Source organism: Ammodytes marinus, assembly GCF_949987685.1.
Source record: "Ammodytes marinus genome assembly, chromosome: 20".
NCBI classification, from domain to species: domain Eukaryota; kingdom Metazoa; phylum Chordata; class Actinopteri; order Uranoscopiformes; family Ammodytidae; genus Ammodytes; species Ammodytes marinus.
The window spans coordinates 5,636,032-5,656,000 of NC_137224.1; the positions used below are offsets into that span (position 1 = coordinate 5,636,032).

Sequence of the window (19,969 nt, forward strand, 5' to 3'; positions counted from 1 at the left end):
TTAGGGTATGGGGCAGGAAGGTTAGGGTCAGGGGTGGGGTAGGGGGGAGGATACAGACCCGGTTTAGGGGAGGGGGAGGGGAGGTTAGGGTTAGGGTGAGGGGTGGGGTGGGGGGCAGGATGCAGACCCGGATTAGGGTAGAGGGAGGGGAAGTTGGGCTTAGGGTGGGGGGTGGGGTGGGGGGCAGGATACAGATTCGGTTTAGGGTAGGGGGGGATGAGGTTGGGGTTAAGGTCCAGGGGTTTGGGTGGGGATCGCTCCGAGCTGGTGACCTGAGGCTGAGTGGGGTGTGTGGGGGAGCGAGTGGGAGCGAGGGCGGCCAAGGTGGTGTTTTTTATGGTCCGGAGAAAGCGTTTGCTGTAGCGTCTGGTGCGGAGGGAATTGAAAAGAATTTGGATGGAGTGGTCCAGGTCTGATTGTAGAGATGAAATGCGGTGAAAACGGATGATTTGAGATTTTATGATGCCTTTAAATGTGTGCTTTGGATGATAGCTGTTTTTGTGGAGGAGTGCATGTGTGTCTGTTGGTTTAAAAAAGGTTTTAGTTAGCAGATGGGTGTGGGTGGTGTCTGACGGTTGGAAAAATACTGTGGTGTCGAGGAAATTTACTTGTACCGGATCTATGATGTATTTTACTGTGGTTGAGGGATGGTGGTGGTTGAGGGTGTTGATGAATGGTTGAAAAAGGGAGATGTGGTGAGTCCAGATTCCAAAAATGTCATCCAAGTAGTGGAGGTAAAGAAGGGGTTTATGGGTGCACTTGGCCAGTGCCTCTCGCTCCCACTCGCTCATGTATATGTTTGCGTAGGATGGGGCGAAGCGTTGGCCCATGGCTGTTCCGTGGATTTGAAGGTAGTGTATGTTGTTAAAAAGGAAGTCGTTATTGTTGAGGCAGGTGGTTATTAATTGAATGAGTTCCGGGTCCGGTCTTTTGTGGTCTGGATACTTTTGGAAGATGGCGCTTATGGCTTGGAGTCCGGTGGGGGTGTCTATGTTGGTGTACAGGCTATCGATGTCTATGGTGAATAAGTATGATGTGGTGGGAACAGCCATGGGTCGGATGATATTGATGAAATGGTAGGTGTCTTTGATGTAGCTGGGATGTTTGGTGGAGAGGGGCCCGAGGAAGTGTTCGATGTAGTTGGAGATGTGATAAGATGAGCTGTTACAGTCTGACACAATGGGTCTGCCGGGAGGAACTTCATAGGGAATGGTCCAGGTGTGTGGGTCCTTATGGATTTTGGGGAGGAGGTAGAAGTGTCTGTCACGGGGGTTGTCCGGTCCATAAAGGAAGTCTTTTTGTTTTGAAGTGATGATTTTTTTATTGTAGAGTGAGAGGATGATGGTCCGGAGTGTTGTCTGGGTTGTGGTTTGGATGCTATTGGGGATGGGTCGGTAGTGTAGGGTATTGGATAGTTGTCGGTTTGCTTCGATGAGATATGAGTGTCTGTCCATGATGATGATTTTTGAGCCTTTGTCTGCCGGTTTTATTATAATGTTTGGGTTGTTGGTGAGTTGTGATAGGGCCCTGCGCTCGGCCTCCGGCAGATTGTCAGGGACATCTGGCGGAAGCCGGTATGTGCGCAGGGCCCGTAGGTTTTGTTTAATTAAGTCTGTGGTGGTGGTGTCTAGAGTGGCTGTGAGTGGTTCCCAATTGGAGCTGTAGGTGAATAGTGATTTTGTATGTGTGGTGGGTCTGGAGTGAAAGTGGTTGGTGATTTTGAGTCTTCTGTGGTAGTGATGCAGGTCCCTATGAAGTTCCTCCCAGTCAAAGGTGGATGGACGGGGGATGTATGAAAGGCCCCTCTCCAGGAGGGCGGATTGGGCTGGGGATGGGGTGAAAAGTTTGGAGAGGTTGAGAATGTTGGATGTGGAACTCAGCCCCAGGTCAGCGTTGGGGTCGGTGTGGGTTGGGGGTTGTGTGGTGGTAGCCGGGTTGGGTTTGGGCGGAGTTATAAATTTAGGAGTGAGCACCAGTTGTTGAAAATGGATTTGGCTGTGACGGGTTCCCAGTGTATGTTGTCCGGTTCCGTGGTGAAAGTGTCATGAGGTATTTCTGTGAGAATTGGAATGTGTGTGGCTGCTGTGTTGTTTATTATTTTAAGGTTGTATTGTTGTTTGGGGGTTAGGGTTAGGGTTAGGGTTGGGGTTAGGGTTTGGGTTAGGGTTGGGGTTGGGGTTAGGGTTGGGGTTGGGGTTAGGGTTAGGGTTAGAGGGATAGGGTTAGGGTTAGGGGGTTAGGGTTAGGGTTAGGGTTAGAGGGATAGGGTTAGGGTTAGGGGTTAGGGTTAGGGTTAGAGGGTTAGGGTTAGGGTTGGGGTTGGGGTTAGGGTTAGGGTTGGGGTTGGGGTTAGGGTTAGAGGGTTAGGGTTAGGGGTTAGGGTTTGGGTTGGGACTGGGGTTAGGGTTAGAGGGTTAGGGTTAGGGTTGGGGTTAGGGTTAGGGTTAGGGTTGGGGATGGGGTTGGGGTTAGGGTTAGAGGGTTAGGGTTAGGGTTAGGGCTAGGGTTAGGGTTAGAGGGTTAGGTTTGGGTTAGGGTTGGGGTTAAAATGACATCTTGTGTTTTGGGTGCACAGGCCTACTGATCTGATGCTGTTGTGTTATGTGAAAGTGAAATGATAGGATGGTTGAGTGGTATAGTCTGTGGCTGGTGCTATCCAGGGAGCCAGTTCCAGCCCAGGGGTGGTGGCTCCCATCGGTGTGGGAGACCAGGACCCAGACTATTGAGCAGAGGAAGAGGCAGCAGCACAATGGTCAGTAAAATGTGGTACTTTTGTGGGATTAAAAAAATAAAATAAAATAAAATAAAATAAAATAAAATAAAATAAAATAAAATAAAATAAAATAAAATAAAATAAAATAAAATAAAATAAAATAAAATAAAATAAAATAAAATAAAATAAAATAAAATAAAATAAAATAAAAACCATAAAAATGGACATATATCAATACACACATACACAATTCCAATAATAGAAAAATAAATATGTGTACCTATTATAAAATTCCATAATCATGGTGCTAGTATTAAAATATATGGTGAGTGGCGGGGATGGGTGGGGGGGAGGGGAAATATGGGAAGGTGGGTTATGTGGTAGATGGGGATTGTTTTTTCCGGTGCTAAACTTAGGTTCAGGTGTGAGGGGAGGGGTGGTTAGGGTTAGGGTAAAGGGTACATGGTTAGATAGCACAGATGGGAAAGCCCCGCTCTTTCCCATGGGAGAGGGTTAGGGTTAGGGTTAGGGGTTAGGGTTACATCTCACACATGTATATACTGTAAATTATTATACTATAAAGCAACACTGGGATTCAATGGGAGTAAACAAAAGTTTTGTATTTGTGTTTTAGTTTTAGGCTAAAGTTTAATGTCATTTAGTTTTATATAAAACTAAATGACTTTAACTTTAGCTTAAAACACAAATAATACACAATTTACTCATGATAAGTGATTGGGCCTTTTGTTTTGAAAAATGACTCCCATTGAAGCCCAGTGTTGCGTTTTTGCAACATTAAAATAAATCACTGAAAATCATGTACATTTAAATTTTTAAGTTTGGTTATTGAAGTAATATGTTACAGAACAACTTTACAATACAGGAAAAAAATATTAAAGGTCAAGTACTTACTTGGAAAATTGTTAAAATGTATCCAACAGAGAGAGCTGGGAGCTCAGTGGGAGTCATCCATGTTGTTTGAATTTGACATGTAGTATTTGTGTACATTTAGTCCTGGAAAATGACTACAAAACAGCTTCCAATAGATGTTGCAAATTTACAACAGTGGGTCTCAGAGGGTTAAAGAAAAATGTTGTGTTCATGTTGCTGCCTTGATAATAGAAGCAGGTTACCGGTTAATCAAGGTGAATAAAACATTAAACATCTGTCCCATTTGTACAGAGATTGTGTCACCAGCTCAAAACAAAAGAAATGAAAAAGATAAAAAATAAATCACCCAGTCAGTGTCTCCCCTTTAGATTTAGCAGTGTAGGAGATGCGATTTGTTTTGGCTGGAGGCTGCTGGATCTCATCAAGTTTATGGCGAAACTGAAAACTTCTCCTGATGTGAAATGATATTATGTTTAGCACCGATAAAGATTAATGTTATCAGTAGTGTAGCCATTAGCCAGGACACAGACAACCTGGGGCAGTTCCCTCAAACTAGAAGCGGTAAAGATTTTATGGGGCCAGAAAATTCACTCAGAATATAATATAATCTGATAAAAAGTTACTAAAACACATGGAAAGATCCAACATAGTCAGCATTTACAACACAATATACAATCTATTCGGTAAGTCAATGAGTTGTGCTCTCCCCACAAAGTAGCTGATTGAATTTGTGGCCAGTTGGGAGGGGATGCTTCCCTCCACCATGTGACTGTCACGTTTAGCAACCAGTGTGTTATATTAAGTTATGCCTTGGGTTTTATTTGACATGTCTCTCTTTTTTCCCAGAAAAGGTTCATTGTTAAAGTCAGCAATTCTGGAGAACGCTTCTTTTCCACATCACTTTTTTGTCAAAATCACCCAAAAAAAAATGAATGCACACACAGTACAGGTAGCGAATTGTGAGGAGATATTCACTAATTTTGCCAATAGGTGATTTTGCCAACAAGCATTCTCCAGAATCGCTGACTCTTTAAACCTTTAAATGGAATGGATTCACAGAGTGGTGTTATGTTTGCGTTATAATATCCTGAAAAACTCCGCGCTGCAGGCTGAAGTATATCTTCTGTATTACAATAATGATTTACATCCTGTTTTATTCTGTGATGTATTTCTTTGCCCAAATCTACTGAACATAATTTTTTTATATAATAATAATTTTTTTCTTTTTAAATGCCTTATTCAACTGATTTTTTAACGGCAAATATAGAAAATGTAACCCACTCAATTCAAAGTTAAAAGCTGGCTGCTAAAAGCATGAAGAAGAGGGTTCTTCGTGTACAATTACCTTTGAATCTCTACTCTAAAACAGCACTTAAGCACTAGTAATCATACAACACTTAGCTGGATGTCAGACACATTTTATTTTAACGCTTCATGTCTTTCGAGGGTTTTGCAAATGGCTTCCGTGCAGTTTCTGAAAATGTAGAGCGACTCAAAAGTGGCAGCCTTTCTCTCATTAAAGATGCAGTTTGAAAAAAAAAATCTAATTTAGATGAGTCAAAATGCAGCTAGTAGAAGGGACTAGCAGAAGCAGAGGATTGTGGGAGCTCCACACTGCTTTGTGATGACATACAGTATATCCACACATAGATTACATTGTCAAAGTCAAATTCAGTTGCATTTTTTACTCGACTGATTGGCTCAAAATGTTGGATGCTGTTGTAAACCCTTTTACATTTAATGCCAGGGCTGTGGATTAGATGAACCCATTTGAACTCAACCAATTTAAAAAATGTCTTTCAGCCTTGTGGCTTGAGGGTTTTTAAGAACAAGATATTTTTAGCATGTGGCGGGTTAGGTTAAGTTCCATACTTTTTCACATAACTTTATTTCACTCAACACGTAACCTCAACCAATCTATCACTGCTGTATCAGTCCATACAAGTTTTTTGCAGTCGCTATTTAAATCCAGAGCTATTCAAAACCCCAAACCCATTCCGAATAGGCTAGTGACTGTATTTTAATGTGATTTGTGCTCTCTAGAGGTGCTTTTCCTCCCACCCGTTTCTATGTGCATTTTCAAATTTTGCATGGACAAAAAAGAAGAGTACATGCTCTTAAAATGCAGTCATGCCATTGCAACCTCATCTTCTGCAGTGTTTTGAAGGCACCCGAGACATAGAGCCGCCAGCTGTTTAGATTGATTAGATTGATTGCACACAATTCCTCATATTCACATAACAGTAGTGAGTAAAAACACAGATGATTTCTTTTGAGAATTTTTGGGGAGCTTTGTTAAAATATACCTATCTGGATGGGAACTTGACTTATGTTGAAGCAACTGACAATACCACCGTCCATCTCTTTCATTTTATGAAGTTTTTCAAAACTTTTCATCTTGTATAACTTATTTTACACACAAGGAACTAAAGTCCATGTACGCTCTTGAAAGGTCAATGTTGAATAAAAGTTCAAGTCTTTTTGATGAAAAATGAAAAAGTGACTGCCACTGCTTAACCATTCTGCAAGATGTCTACTCTTTTTTTTTAAGATATTTTTTTGGCATTTTTATGCTTTATTGATAGTGTAGAGACAGAGTTGAAATGGGGCAGAGAGGGGAGTGACATGCAGAGAACGACCGCGGGCTGGAATCGAACCGGGGTCCGCTACTGGCCGAGGCCCATGGGGGGGACACCCTACCAACTGAGCTAAGGGCGCCCCCCAAGATGTCTACTCTTGAAACAGAATCCCATTTACATTCATATTAAATGGGGACTTTGGCCATACTTCATTATATTTTATCCTGTCAGAGGGACACGTTTTGGTGTGGCAGATTTAAAAGGGTTTACGTCTTGATAAGTTGTAGAATTTAGGAACAAATAAAGAGGGTGAGAAAATCCTCTGGGGAAATCAACTCTCTTTTATGTGATTCCCCAACTTTGATTGTGTCAGTCTAGAGAGTGATGTCACGTCACGGTGGATTTTGCATTGGATTTATGGGAACAGGAAACACTGTCTTCATTCTAATCTCATTCTAACCCTCGCTACAGCCTCTCTCCATTTCTCTATGTCCTTTCATTTTGACTTCCCGTGCCTCTATCACCCTAACCCCTTTCATTATGTCTCTGCTTAAAATCCAGCTGTCCCCCATTCTAATTGGGTCTGACTGTGGCTGGATTTGATAAGCTGCGATGATGTCATTCCTTGATTTACATTGGTGAACACCAGAGCAGATGTCACTCAGCTGTGGTCACACATTAACTGTGAAACTATACTGGACTCTGTACCCAATAAAGTTGCTAATGCTGAGGCACTGATACTGTTAACACTGTATGATAATAACATCATAGGTTACAGTTCATACTATTATTAGTTTGGATATTAATATGATAGCTTGGCACTGATTGTTTTCAGGCTGTATTCAAATCATAATCCACATTTGCTTTAATTGGCATGACCAGGCTTAAGAACAGTATTCCCAGTAGAAGGTCATACAAGGTTTGCAAGTCTGACAATTTAGGGAAAAAAAGTCCAATAATGTTTCCACAAGTTCTTAAATATACTTTAAAAACTCAGTAGGTCCCTCAGTTCCTCTCAACATACTGTGTAAGATGTCCATAATGGTCATAATGATATCAGTGTGTCCTCCATCGGTTCCCATACAGTAATGAATTGGTCACACCAGAAGCTTTTCAGAGAACACATACAGTATCAGCAATGAAAGCAGTAGTGTTTTAAAGCCCTCGGGGCATCTATTTTTAGTAACTGTCCGTTTCTAACTTTGTTTTTCCTGCGTCTTGGGCCTTGAATGAGCTATTTTGGAATTTTTTCTATAGCTCTACAAAAAAAATGTGTGCATTAGAAATGTAGAAAGCAGCTGTTTGTGTTTTGTACTCTAGGCCTACTGCGTATCAAAGGGGGATTGGGCGGTTGGCCCTTGCTGAGTAAAATATAAAATTAATCCGTCTATATTTGTCAACCATGGAGAGTCGTTGCTGCCATTTTGGGGCAAATCCTCATGTTCTTTCAAACATGTCATGGTGACTATTCATAGTAGCCCAGGGCATTTTGTTTTACTGCTGCGGCCTGAAGCTTTTGTTCCTTTTCCAGAATTCCCCTCGATGCCGTTTATCCACTTTGTCATTTATCAACGTGACAGTTTGGACTTTTGCTCAGTACATGCTCACTCAAATCTACGATAACCTTTCTCCTTGAATTAGGCCATGTATATTTCTAGGAGCAGCGTTGAGAGGAATGGACAAGGGCCGAGAGAGCGAAGGAGAAGTAGAAAGAGAGATATATTGTACAGTATATTCTCTCTATTATGAAGCAACAGGGCTGTGAACAGACATGTGACACCAACCTCACCAACACACACTGGTTCTTGCAACTGTGACATGCCCAAACAATAAATAAATATCACATTATTGTTGTTTTTGTGTTGTTTCCATGACAAGTCAGGACAAGTTGCATAGTGAATTTGAGAGGGCAGGGCATGCGGATGAGGACTTCCAAAAGTGTGGCTATTGAAGGCATATTTTTTTGTGGATACTACATTTCTGTCTTTATATTTGATAGAATTAGAAAAAGTATTTATATATTTATAAAAAAATATATATTTTCGTAATTATGGGGTATATGATTTGGTGAGAAAATAGCAGTTGGGATAGAGATTTGAATCCAATTACCTCAACCACTCCACTTGTTCTCTGTGGTCCCTCACCTATGGTCCCTCCCTGACACGCTAACATCGTCGTGCCAAAGTGAATGGACAGTCCCAACAGCCAATAAGAATGGAGAATCGCTCTGATTGGTCAAAGTGTCAGCTCATGTTAACTTTGTTCAATCAGAAATCATATACCCCAGCTTTGAGCCATGGGTGCTATCCTTGCCTGTGACTCAAGGCAAATCCTCTGTTATTTTTTTCTGCTAGTTTTTTCTGTCTTGCTCCTGCTTTTGTATCACTTTGTTTGTATGCCTGCCTGTCTGCCTCTATACAGCATACACCGCCTGCTTGCATAACTGTCAGTTTGTTTTACATCCGTCACTTCCTTTCTTTCTCCAAACATATGTGTATTTTTTCCATGTAATTCATTGTGTCTCCTTATGTTCCCTCTCTCCATGCCTATCCCTCAGGGTTGTGTTATAACCAGCAGAGTGGCTGATTTACCTGCAGTTTATGAGTTGTTTCCTTGTTGTACTAATTAGGGAACCAGCCCTGGATGTTCTCCACCACCCGCATATAACTGCCACACCGGAGCACACTTTTAGAACAGTTCCGCCAGGCTTGAGCGGTTCTGGAACGAATGCTGCAGTAGGCTATGGCATTGTCGACCGTGGATTTATAGTCTTTCTGTTTTGTGCTTAACACTTACTCTGAGCATCAGGGAGGAGTCCACAAGGTTAAATATAATGCTATGGAGGAGGCTAACAGCTGCTAACCTTCTCCTGTGGTAGGCTACCTACCCGACCTGCCTCTGGCCTTTATCTGGGGCACATCCTGTAATGGGACAGTGGTGGTTTAAAGGTGGAGTTGTCAAAATCAATGAATATTTCCTCATGATCCGCTACCTGTCCATCCATACTGTGTGTGCGCTGAAAACAACTTATGTAAACACTTTATTTACATACCTGTTTACAGAGCCTAGGCGGTCCATTCAGCACACACAGAGTAGCAATGATTCCCTATACTCGGGGTACACGGGGTTGCTTCTGCAGTTGCTTGGGCATGCTTGAGAAGATGTGGAGTAGATATCCGATTAACAAAAAAAATTGTTAACGCGAAAAGCCTACTGAGTCAGCTTTAAAACCTGACTACAGACTGTCGAAAGTGCATAAAAACGTTTTGAAGTAGATAGTTCAAAGTAATGGATGAATAGTGAAATTGCTAAATCGTATAATCGTAATAAGTAGCTATGGTGATTGTTATAATGTTGAAGTCGTCATCAGAGAGTGGATAAAGTGTGCCACAGTGAGTAAATGGTTGAAATTGTCTGCTAGAAGTAATAGCGACATGGTTCAAATAAATGGCTTTAAGTGGATGTGATGACTAATCGGTGATAAAGAGATCGTAGAAAGCTGTATTGATGTTTTATGGTTTGTTAGATGAGCGAAGAGGCAGCCCATACTCATAAACCCTTGTCATATTAATGAAGTCATAAAATATTGATCTATAATAAATCAAAGTTATACTGTATATACTGTCTGCATAACTGTAGGGAGTTAAATGGGTATAGTCCTCCCTCTTTTATATGGACAGTGATTAGCAGATAATGTAGTGAGTTCTGGCAGTCAGAGGTCTCTATACCCAATGTAATCCAGTACAGTACAGCTCTGCAATAATGAAGCCCGCTTAGTTGTAAATCCAATGTGCGGTTTCATGTCTTTGATCACTTAAGAGGCTGTGGTTTGCGGCATATCGAAACATTAATATTAACATTAACAAATATTAGAAACACCTCTAAATACACGGCAATAATATAGCTACTCACCATATTTTAGATAAATGAATAGGAAAATTTTGATTCAACCAGTGGGCAAATAATGAATGCAGATTCTCGCATTCAAAAAAATCGGTTTTAATTGCTTTGATTGGCCTTACAGATTCTGACCATGTCTCGTTTTTATGATTTCATTTAATGTGACTTTTCGATGGTCTAAGCAAACGGCTTACTCATTAAAGTGACTGCGTGGCCTTTGCTGTGTCATTTAGTGACTCGTGTTCCCTAAAGGTCAATGTATTATTTTATTAAAAGGTTACAATAGGTGGCCTTTTATATCAGGCTACTATAGAACGCAGCAGGAAACCCCGGCTGGATTGCTGTTTGCTCTTTAGTTCACCAATGTGACCTTCAGTTGTTTACACCAGCAACAAGGGGTAACATGGACATCAAAATCTTGTCTTGAGTATGTTGATTGTGAGAGATAGATTACATGTAAATTAACTGGTTGGGTTTATGTAGAGTAGCTGCTTTGAAATCTCATCATATGGCAGAACAACGCCACAGCACTTTGGGGGAATAGAAAAATAAGGAGCCTTTGCCTGTGATTATTTTTTTTGTTTGTGCCGATTCTCCAGCTGAACAAATGAAATCCTTTGGATGACTGAATAATATGCAAAGAGCAATTTTTCAAATGATGCGCACTCGTTCCAGAAACACTGTATCGTATCATTTCTGGTTCACGGCGTGTTGTTTACATAGATGAACGCAGAAAACCAAACAGTTAGTTGCAGCTCCAGTGCTCTAGCTCCTCCATATCCAGTGCATTTGTTTTTGTTTTCCCTGCTCTGGTAAACCATTTAGTGCTGAGGGGGGTTTTGCATAAATATCAAAAGTAGGTTTTTTGCAAAAACAAATGAGTCAGAGTCTTTTGAGCCGGACATGGTGGTTAAATGTGCGTCACAAGAACGTTTTCTACAGGAGCACAAACTCCGAAGGAATTAAATCTCCTCCGAAAAAAATTAATTGCGTGTGAAATCTCCAAGATGCTCCCTCCCAAGACCCCTTTGCTATACAGCATCTCTGCCTCTCCAATCCCCTGTCACTCATTCTGTTTGGTTGACTGTGTTTACCCTGGTAATTATCTATTTTATAGACAAATTAACATATCTGTCTCCTTTTAGGGATGCTCCCACAGTGCCTCATTACCTTATTTTTTCCTGTTCAATAGTCCAGAGTTGATGGGGGCAAAAAAATAAAATGATGATACTGCTTTATGATAATACCCAAATACCAGGGTGGTGGAAGAAGACGGCATGAAATATTAATTACATGTTGTTCAGGTGCTGGTTTTTACGCCGTGGCACACACTGGTAGTATATCTCCAACCCATGGATGGCAGAAGAAGTGTCTTGAACCGGAAAAGAAAATCCTTCTTTTTTAGGTTTTATTATGCAATGATTTCTCCAATGCGGTGACTGAAAAGGACATCACGTCAGACGTATACAAGATTTACAAGGCATGCGGTTCTCTGCTGTCATACTCTGCTCCGCTCATTAATTTAACAGAGCCTTACCTGTCCCTGTCCCCCCCCCCCTCCCTCCCTCTCCCACCCCCTTTCTATCTACAGCGTCGCAGTGGGTGTGGGTTTCTATGGCAACAGTGAGGCCAATGATGGGGTGTACCAGCTGACCTACTCCCTGTACAACGCCAATCACACGCTGGGCGGTGTGGACAGTCTGGTAGGTTCCACACACACCTCATCACATTAAGGCAGGGAATATATTAAATTAACGTTAAGTACATACTGTCCCTGTATTGTATGAACTAAGTGACATTGTGTTTTGAGTTTGTAAACAAATTGAAAATAGGCCTATTCAATTCCCCTTTGTGCTATTTCATAATACATGCAGTTTATAGATGAGAGACCTTATCTAGCCAGAAATAAATATGTCTGAGTGAAAGCTTCAGAAATGCTGGCACACAAGCACACGCACATACACACACACACACACACACACACACACACACACACACACACACACACACACACACACACACACACACACACACACACACACACGCACACAAACACACACACCAGAGAGAGACAGAGAGAAAGGAGGAAACCCCAAAGGACTCAATTTAGTTTGCTTTTAAATGTTTTTGTATGGTCTTTTTATGGCTTTTTACCACTAAACACAAATTGACAGCTTCTCCACAGTAAAAAAAAAAAAAAATCTCTTCACTCCAAGACAGACCACACACACAAACACAAACAGAAACACTCAACCTCCCTGCTCCACCATCTCCCAGCCACTGTGGCCTCGGCAGAAAAGAAAAGAATCGTCCTGTGTCTCGCTTGTGCTTTCTTTAGCTCATTATGTGTGTGTGCATGATCCGTTTTTTTCAATTTTTGTCCCCCTTACAAACAAACACCCAAGTGTTGCTCATTGTTGCAAATGTCACACTAATGACAAGGCGTTTTTATTTCCTTTGTGTCAAGACTCCAGTTAAAACTGTTGGATTGCTCTTCTTCTGGATGTTTTACCCCATCAATGTTTCTGAAAAAGTTGCTTTTGAAGTCAAATTGACAGCAAAAACGATCACTTTAGACTCAATTTGGACTGGACTCTGAAAAACACTATTAACATAGCTGTGAATGCGAGATATTCAATGCTGTGGTATTTTAATAGGACCTCTAGAGTCCTTGAGATTCACTTCAGAGTTGCACAGATGGGGCTTGAGCCTCTACTTGAGATGTGTAAAAAATGAACTTGACGCTTGACTTGAGACTGTGGCCAACAACATATTAATAGGTTTTTTATCCGATGCAGTGTGCGTAAACTTTATATCCCTTCCTGCGTGGTGTGACCGGTAGCGGGTCTTGCAATGTCGTCAGCCCAGGCAAAGACCCTGTATGACTGGCTGTCGAAGAGCGGGGATTAAGTCTCCATCTGTGTTAATGGAGATTAATGTGGGGGTATGTGAGCCACTTACTACGTATAGCCTCAGTAATAAACACTTTGCTGAGAGGGTAAAGAGCCCACAGCGCTCCCAATGCAGTATGTGCAGTCTTCTTAACGCTGACGACCGGTGAAAAAACCATCTCAGGTTTTAATGAAGAGTAGCTCTTAGCTGTCTAACTCTGATTAATGCACTCTATAAATAATATAACTGAAAACATGGTCGTGAACTTTACCGAAGATTACTGATGCGGGGAAGAAGATCAGAGGAGCTACTAGCAGAATGTCCGTTGGGATTAATTCTCAAGTGTCGTTCATTGCCCGGGCTAACATGAAACATGGCCGTGTTAGCCTATGTGACAAAATTAATACAACCACAATGTGAAGCTTGTGTTACCTAATGCAGAGGGATAGACGCATCTCTTTTGTCGTTTCTAGATTATGCAACTGGTTCATTGATCGTCTCCTGTTCTTCACGCAAAAGCCCTCAGACAAGTTCATTCCTCAAAGTCGCATTAGCAAGAGGAGAGGAAGCATTAGCATATAGCTCGTCAGTCAGTGTGCTCCTCTGGGATGTGTGTGAACTCTTGCAGACAAATCATTGGATGCGGTCGCGGTGGCCTTTATTTGAGCATCTTCTGAGTTGTGAGTGAGTGAGTGCGCGTGCATGAGTGAGTTCATTGCACTCCGCTATAGACTGTTAAGGAGTCTAGTTCTTGAAGTAGGACAAAGAGCCCAGTGTGCCCCACCACACACACACACACAGCTCCCGGTCTCCCCCCACCTAATCAACCATGAGCCCGGGAGACAAAGCCGTTTGGTGGGGAGGAACAAGGACCGATGCTAGACTCCTCTGATTGGCAGCATCGGGGATTGAAATCCTGTGTAGAAAAAGCTTTGGTATAGAAATCATTGACAATGAAAGGACCTCACTGCCGTTTTGCCCACACAAATAGCTTTTAGCACGGCTCCGAGAGAGTCGAGAAGTGAGTCTGCTTCTAAAGACTTCGGAATATAAGAGACGAAAAGGAAGGAAGTTAGACTCATTATCAGGGGACGCTTTTTTTCCTCCGGTACTGTTCAGACCTCGATTAGTTTCAGTCTGGAATGATTGCTTATGATGTATGTTATGAACACACAAACACACACACACACAGAGACACACTGTCTTTAGTGAGAATGTGAATCGAACAAAGCACTTTTATACTGGGCGAGGTGCATTTAGGGGACATTTCTTTCAAACAAAGATGCGAAAAAAAAAAAACATTAACAGGGCTGTAAAAATCTGGAAATGTGCCAACCAGGATGCTTAATCAATGCCGTAATGGGACTGATGGGACATTATATGTATTTAGCCAGCCCCACACTAATAATAACTCTATTGTTTGGAGATGGGTGGTGTGTGAAAAGTGTTGGCAGCCAGCAGTCACACACAGAGGACTGGGTCGGTGTCTGGGTCAATCACTGAGCATTTGGCCAGGGCTCAACGTTGGAAGTTGGCCAACTATATAATTATGCACATGAATATTCTCATAATGAGCTTTTTTTAATAATATACAATTAAAAATGGTATTCATAAAGGAACGATTATGAATTGAGAGTGTTTTGGAGAGGTTACACGATAATGATTCTGATAAATGTTCCTTGTATTCCTAATATGTCTGATATTAATCCAGTTTCTCTTTTGTGTGCGAAAAAATCTGCAATAAAATTGGGGACAACTTTCGAACTCCTCTCCAAATAGTCTCCCAAGTGGAGTACAGGCCTTCTGGCTTTGAGGCGACAGTGCTAACCACTGTCTCCTCAAAGAAGTGCAAGTGTCTTGGGGCCTTGTGGTATTGTTTCATAAGGAATAAAAAATGGATTGTGATATCCATAGACATACCATTGCTTCGTCTGCAGTAAAGCTACATTTATGGTTCATGCAAGGGGTTAACTGGAGTCCAGCTGTAGGTTTTGATCTTAAGTTCCGCGTCATATTTCGCCCATTTATATCAACACCACAGGATGTTTTGATCATGATCAGTCTGTATCATGCTTTAATTATATTCCCTGCGGTACATATCTTACATTCTTTCTGCCTTGCGATCCCCTGGGAAAAAAGCTGTGAGATGTGGCTGGGAACAGGGATAGATTTCTAGGCCTTCATGCCCAGCCTGTTGCCACCACTACCCAGACTTGGATAAGGGATGGAAAATGGATTGATGTATGGATTCGACTCTTATAATCATCTATCCTCCACCCAGCAATTACTTTTCATATTTGGAGTCTGTTGATTCTTCGAAGAGACACATTTGATACATTACAAGAGACACATTCTTTTTCTCAGTTGAAGAAGCTGCCTTCCCCTGGTTGCAAATGTAAAGATCTCATTGATATCTGAACGTTTGTTTTAGTATATATGTTGGAATATGCGATCCAGTTGAGATATGAATAATGAACGCCTCTGCTGACCTCCATTCTCTGGCGTGGCTGGATGGGCAATCTTGTAAAGTTGAAGGGGAAGGTCCTTATGCTGGGCCAAACCACTTTCCTCTCCACTCCACCTCTGTGTGAACTCTTGTTGTCATAAAAACTAAACCACAGACACTCATGAAGTTGTTGTAATTGCTGTCATCTGGCTGTCAATCCCAGTATACTTACAGCAAACCATGTTTAGCAAGACAACCCCACTTCCTTCCTTTGGTCAACATTCACTGTGTAGGCCATCGAATTTCCAAAGGTCTTGAATCAAGGCCTCACTCAGTGTCTCATCAACAAACCAGCAAACACCTGTGCGTCCCATCGTAGGACATCCCTCGTAAAGGCACGTTGGCCATCACATATTTGAGAGGGAGAAACGGAGGTAGGAAAGGATATATTTTTCAAGAGATGTTCCGCTAAAGCTTCTTAACTCAGCGGTGAAAAAATAGTGGAGTGGGCACTTCAGACCGATGTTCCATTTCACGCTCTAGCTCCCACATTCAATTTTAATTGAAGAAGAATCGAAAGTCTCTCCACTATCAAGCTGAGGCAATGAGTCGGAGCAGAAAAAAGGGGTTTAATCCTATATCCTAACCCTTTGTTTTACTCGAGAAAATTATGGTAATTGGTCCTCATTTATCCAGGGATTACAGGCGGAGTACAGAGTATGGCGGAAGTGATTATCGGATGCTTGCTCAGCAGCTTAAAGTGAGCACAAGTTATTTCATAGACAGAGATGTCAGTATGAGTCACAGGGTGTGAGCTATGTGCAATTGGTTGGTCATTTACAAACTGTATAACAGACCCAAAGTTGCGCCCCTGTTATCTGACATTGGCATTTAGCGTGATAAACGACTTTCAAAAACGTTGGCAAGCTATTTTATGTTCCAACATCACTCTCTGGGTGGTTTGCAACTCTCTGCTTCTGGCTCTCAGAGTCTACCAGTCCCGACAGGCTTATAGATATAGAGATATAATTCTTGTTGAGGATGTGGGATTGATATTATCGAAAGCTAAAGAGCTCAAGTGAGGAAGCATTGTAATGTTTGGGGCAAGACACACTCAATTCCACTGGAATTCCACAATTCCAATAGATACCATTCCCAATCCCGATCTTCCTATAATAATGTTGTTTTTCCATGTATAATGCAAATGCTTTAGTTCTTTGAAATGGCATAGGATTGATTTTTAAGCTCATGTAAAAAGATTTGTTTGTGGAACCAATAAGGCAAGTGAGACAAAATGACCAACTCCATCCCCCAGACACTGCTTAGGGTCTTCAAAATAACCAGAACTTTTACATAATGCCCATTGATCCATACTTTCTTCCCCTTCGTAATGCTAGAATCTACATTTGGTATTTGACAGCACGTTGTCGTTTTTCCAGCCCAAGGCCACTTGTCATTTGTCAGTCATGTCATATTTTGTGATTTTATTATGGGTTTTATTGTTCTTTTTTTTTGCCCCCCTGGGGCGCAGAATCGAATATCCCACAGTAACACAGCTTTTCACCAAACACTCTGCAGCAACTTGTTTGTTTTTAGAAGAGACATGAAGCAGTGAGTATGCTTCTCTGTGCCCTCAAAACATCACACACCAGATAAAGACTTTTGGGACCGGGAGTCATATCTTCTGGATCGGTGTGGATCATTTACACGGTGAGGATCAGACGAAAGGCGAAAGGAGAGATTTGCTGGATTGGCTGTCTCCCCAGGCATTCTAGATAATATTCTCACACAGGAGACAAGGATCAGACACAAGCTTTCATTTCTCATCTGGGATTTCATCTGCTCAGTCTGAGGAGGTAGCCGTTTCGATGAGTGAACAGATAACAAACTATAGAGCACCACTGTGAACAGGATATCAGTGATTGCTTGAACAGACTTTTTGTCTTCTAAAAGTATGAGTGGGATCCTTTATTGATTCAAACATCTTCCAACTAATTCTGGTGGTTGACTGTCTACAATTGCTCATTCCCATACACATACGTGGTGCAGTGGTTAGCACTGTGGGCTCACAGAAGAAGTATGGTAGCAGCTAGGCTCTAGGGATGGGCAGTCTGTTGGTTGGTCCACCTCTTTGGCCCAGACTGTAATCTTAAATGTGATTGTTAAACATGTTCATGGTCTCCAGAGAATAAATCATAATGACTTTGGTGATCCGCTGACTTTTTACTGTAGCAACCCAATAGCTTGGTTTACGTCTTACAGATATTCAAGGTCCCTAGAGGATATTTTGCCCTTATATTTTGATCCTGTAACTTTCATTGTAGCACTATCATGAGATCAGAAGGTTAATATCCGCAATACTTAAAAAAAAAAAAAAAAAATGAAATTCCCATCATTCTCATCTGTACTTTGTCTTTTGTACCAGTAAGAAAATGTTAGCAAGCTAAAAGGTGTGACGGTAAACTTGATAAATATTACTCGCAAATCTACAGCATGCTGCTGGTATTAAGAATAGCCTAAATGTTCTTGTGTCACGAAGATAAACCCCTTGAGATGTATCATCCTGTTTTCAAGGGGGACCCATTGTCACTGTGAGCATGTTAGCATGCTGGCGTTAGCATTTAGCTCTAAGCACACAGTTATCCCTAAGAACAGCCTCATGGGGCTACTAGCATGGCTGTTGATTCTCAGTCCTGATTCAGCCATCCAGTGTGGACTGTGCATTGAACAGGAACCCGGCTAATTACTTCCACCCAACCTCTCCTCGCCTCAGCTTGAGCGAATCCCCCGTCCCTGACAAACACAGAAACAATATGAGTTCTCTCCCCCGTGAATGTCAAGTACCCAGAGCTGAATAAAATCATTTATTACCCTTTCTTAATGAACAAATAGCAGGATGTCTCTGTGAATGCCATATGCCTGTAAACAACTTGTTCCTTCAAGCAAAGTAAAGAGTAATTAAACCCAAGGAAATGGGTAGCGTCTGTACCACAGACGTTCACTCAACACATCAACAATCTGGTCTTGCTGTATTTGGTGGAGATGGTAAAAATCTGATGTGTTATAAAAATAGAATGAGTCTGTATTAGTTTTATCTGTTATTTTGCTGTAGTGGATAGCTCTTGTCTTTGGGGGAATGTATTAATTGCTATATCATTCAAAGGCTTAAACAAGTAAACAGCTATCGGTCTCATTAGAAAGGTATCAATTTGGAAAAGTAATCTGATAAACAACAGCGAACGTTGAATACAAATCAGCAGCAGCAGCATACCCACTATTTCACCTCTGGACTCTCTCATGTTGGCAGCTTCCCAGGCTGAACTGTTTACTCGTGAAGGACCTCTTCACAGACACCCACTCTCAGTATAGCAGCTCTCCCACACTGTCCCCTCTGTCTACTCTGCTGCTGATTGGCAGCACAAACCAGCCTCATGTTTGGGCAAATTTCATCGCGGGTGAAACTTTTTCAGGCAGAAAAGTTGATCAATGGTTCCGTGCTAGGCTCAGCTCTAGGGAAAGTGTGTCAGTCCTTTTTATTTATTTTAGTAGGACATAACACAATTTTTGTCCATTTAAACTGGCGTGTTATACTACTGGCAGCTTTACAAAAACAAATGGTCAAACACTAACTATTTTACTTATTACTTGCCAATGCCCACATTACCATAGCTTATTTTTATTTTTTTTTATACGTTTTGAATGAACAGGAGTGACATTCTTTTCATCCTCTCTTCTCTTGTGCCCTCCAGGTGACCGGTACCATGGGCAGCATGCGGAGCGGCCTGCACCAGCACCTGGCCCGGCTGGACGAGATCTTTGCCACGCGGGGCGACTACGTGCAGACCCTGCAGTTCATGCAGCAGATGGCTGACAACGTGATCAAACAGCTGCTCGGCCTGCCCGACTGGGATCAGGCTAAAGTGGACCTGGCATCCATCGCTGATCAAACGGCAAATGTTGAGTACTACAGGTGAGGTACTACAGCTAGATAGATACATGTGTCTGGCTTGTAACGGTGCAGGGTTGCCCTGGGGCTCTGTTCACTCACTATGAAGGTGTAACGATGCAGGTTTATAGTTAAACAGGACGAGAGAATCGCCCAAAATGGAACCCTTTCAAAGACGAGAGGACAAAATAAAGGAAGTGGATATTCTTTATGAAATGTAAATGTTGTTTACTGTTGCCATGCATATTTTTTAACGGTAAAGTGCTTCGAAATTTTTGTTAGAGGAAAAAAATTACACATGTATTTCTAAATGCAAATCAGTAGAGAACAGTTCTATAAACAGTTATATCTTGGAAACAAAAATTGCCACCATGGCCATGTTAGGTTATTTTTCCTATCATGTCTAGTGGTGTGATCATATATACTGTAAATACTACAAATTGAAGTACACATAAATATCCATATTTGCTTCTCAGAGATGAAAAAACACTTTGCTCATATCATGTCACATTTATGACTGCAGGCACTGAGCAATTTCTCAGTTAAATGCAGTTGAATAGATAATTCATGGGTAGGTAGTTGCATTCTGCACGTTATGACCT

The 19,969-nt window shown here is 41.7% G+C and overlaps 1 protein-coding gene across 2 annotated transcripts in view; it reads left to right on the forward strand.

The window, feature by feature from the left end:
• ttyh2 (tweety family member 2) overlaps positions 1-19,969 on the forward strand; it is a 59,066-nt gene that overhangs the window by 15,233 nt on the left and 23,864 nt on the right. For both annotated transcript variants that reach the window (XM_080048786.1, XM_080048787.1), the window contains exons 3-4: positions 11,675-11,786; positions 19,171-19,391. In XM_080048786.1, the coding sequence (XP_079904912.1) occupies positions 11,675-11,786; positions 19,171-19,391 (333 nt within the window). The remainder of the gene's footprint in view (positions 1-11,674; positions 11,787-19,170; positions 19,392-19,969) is intronic.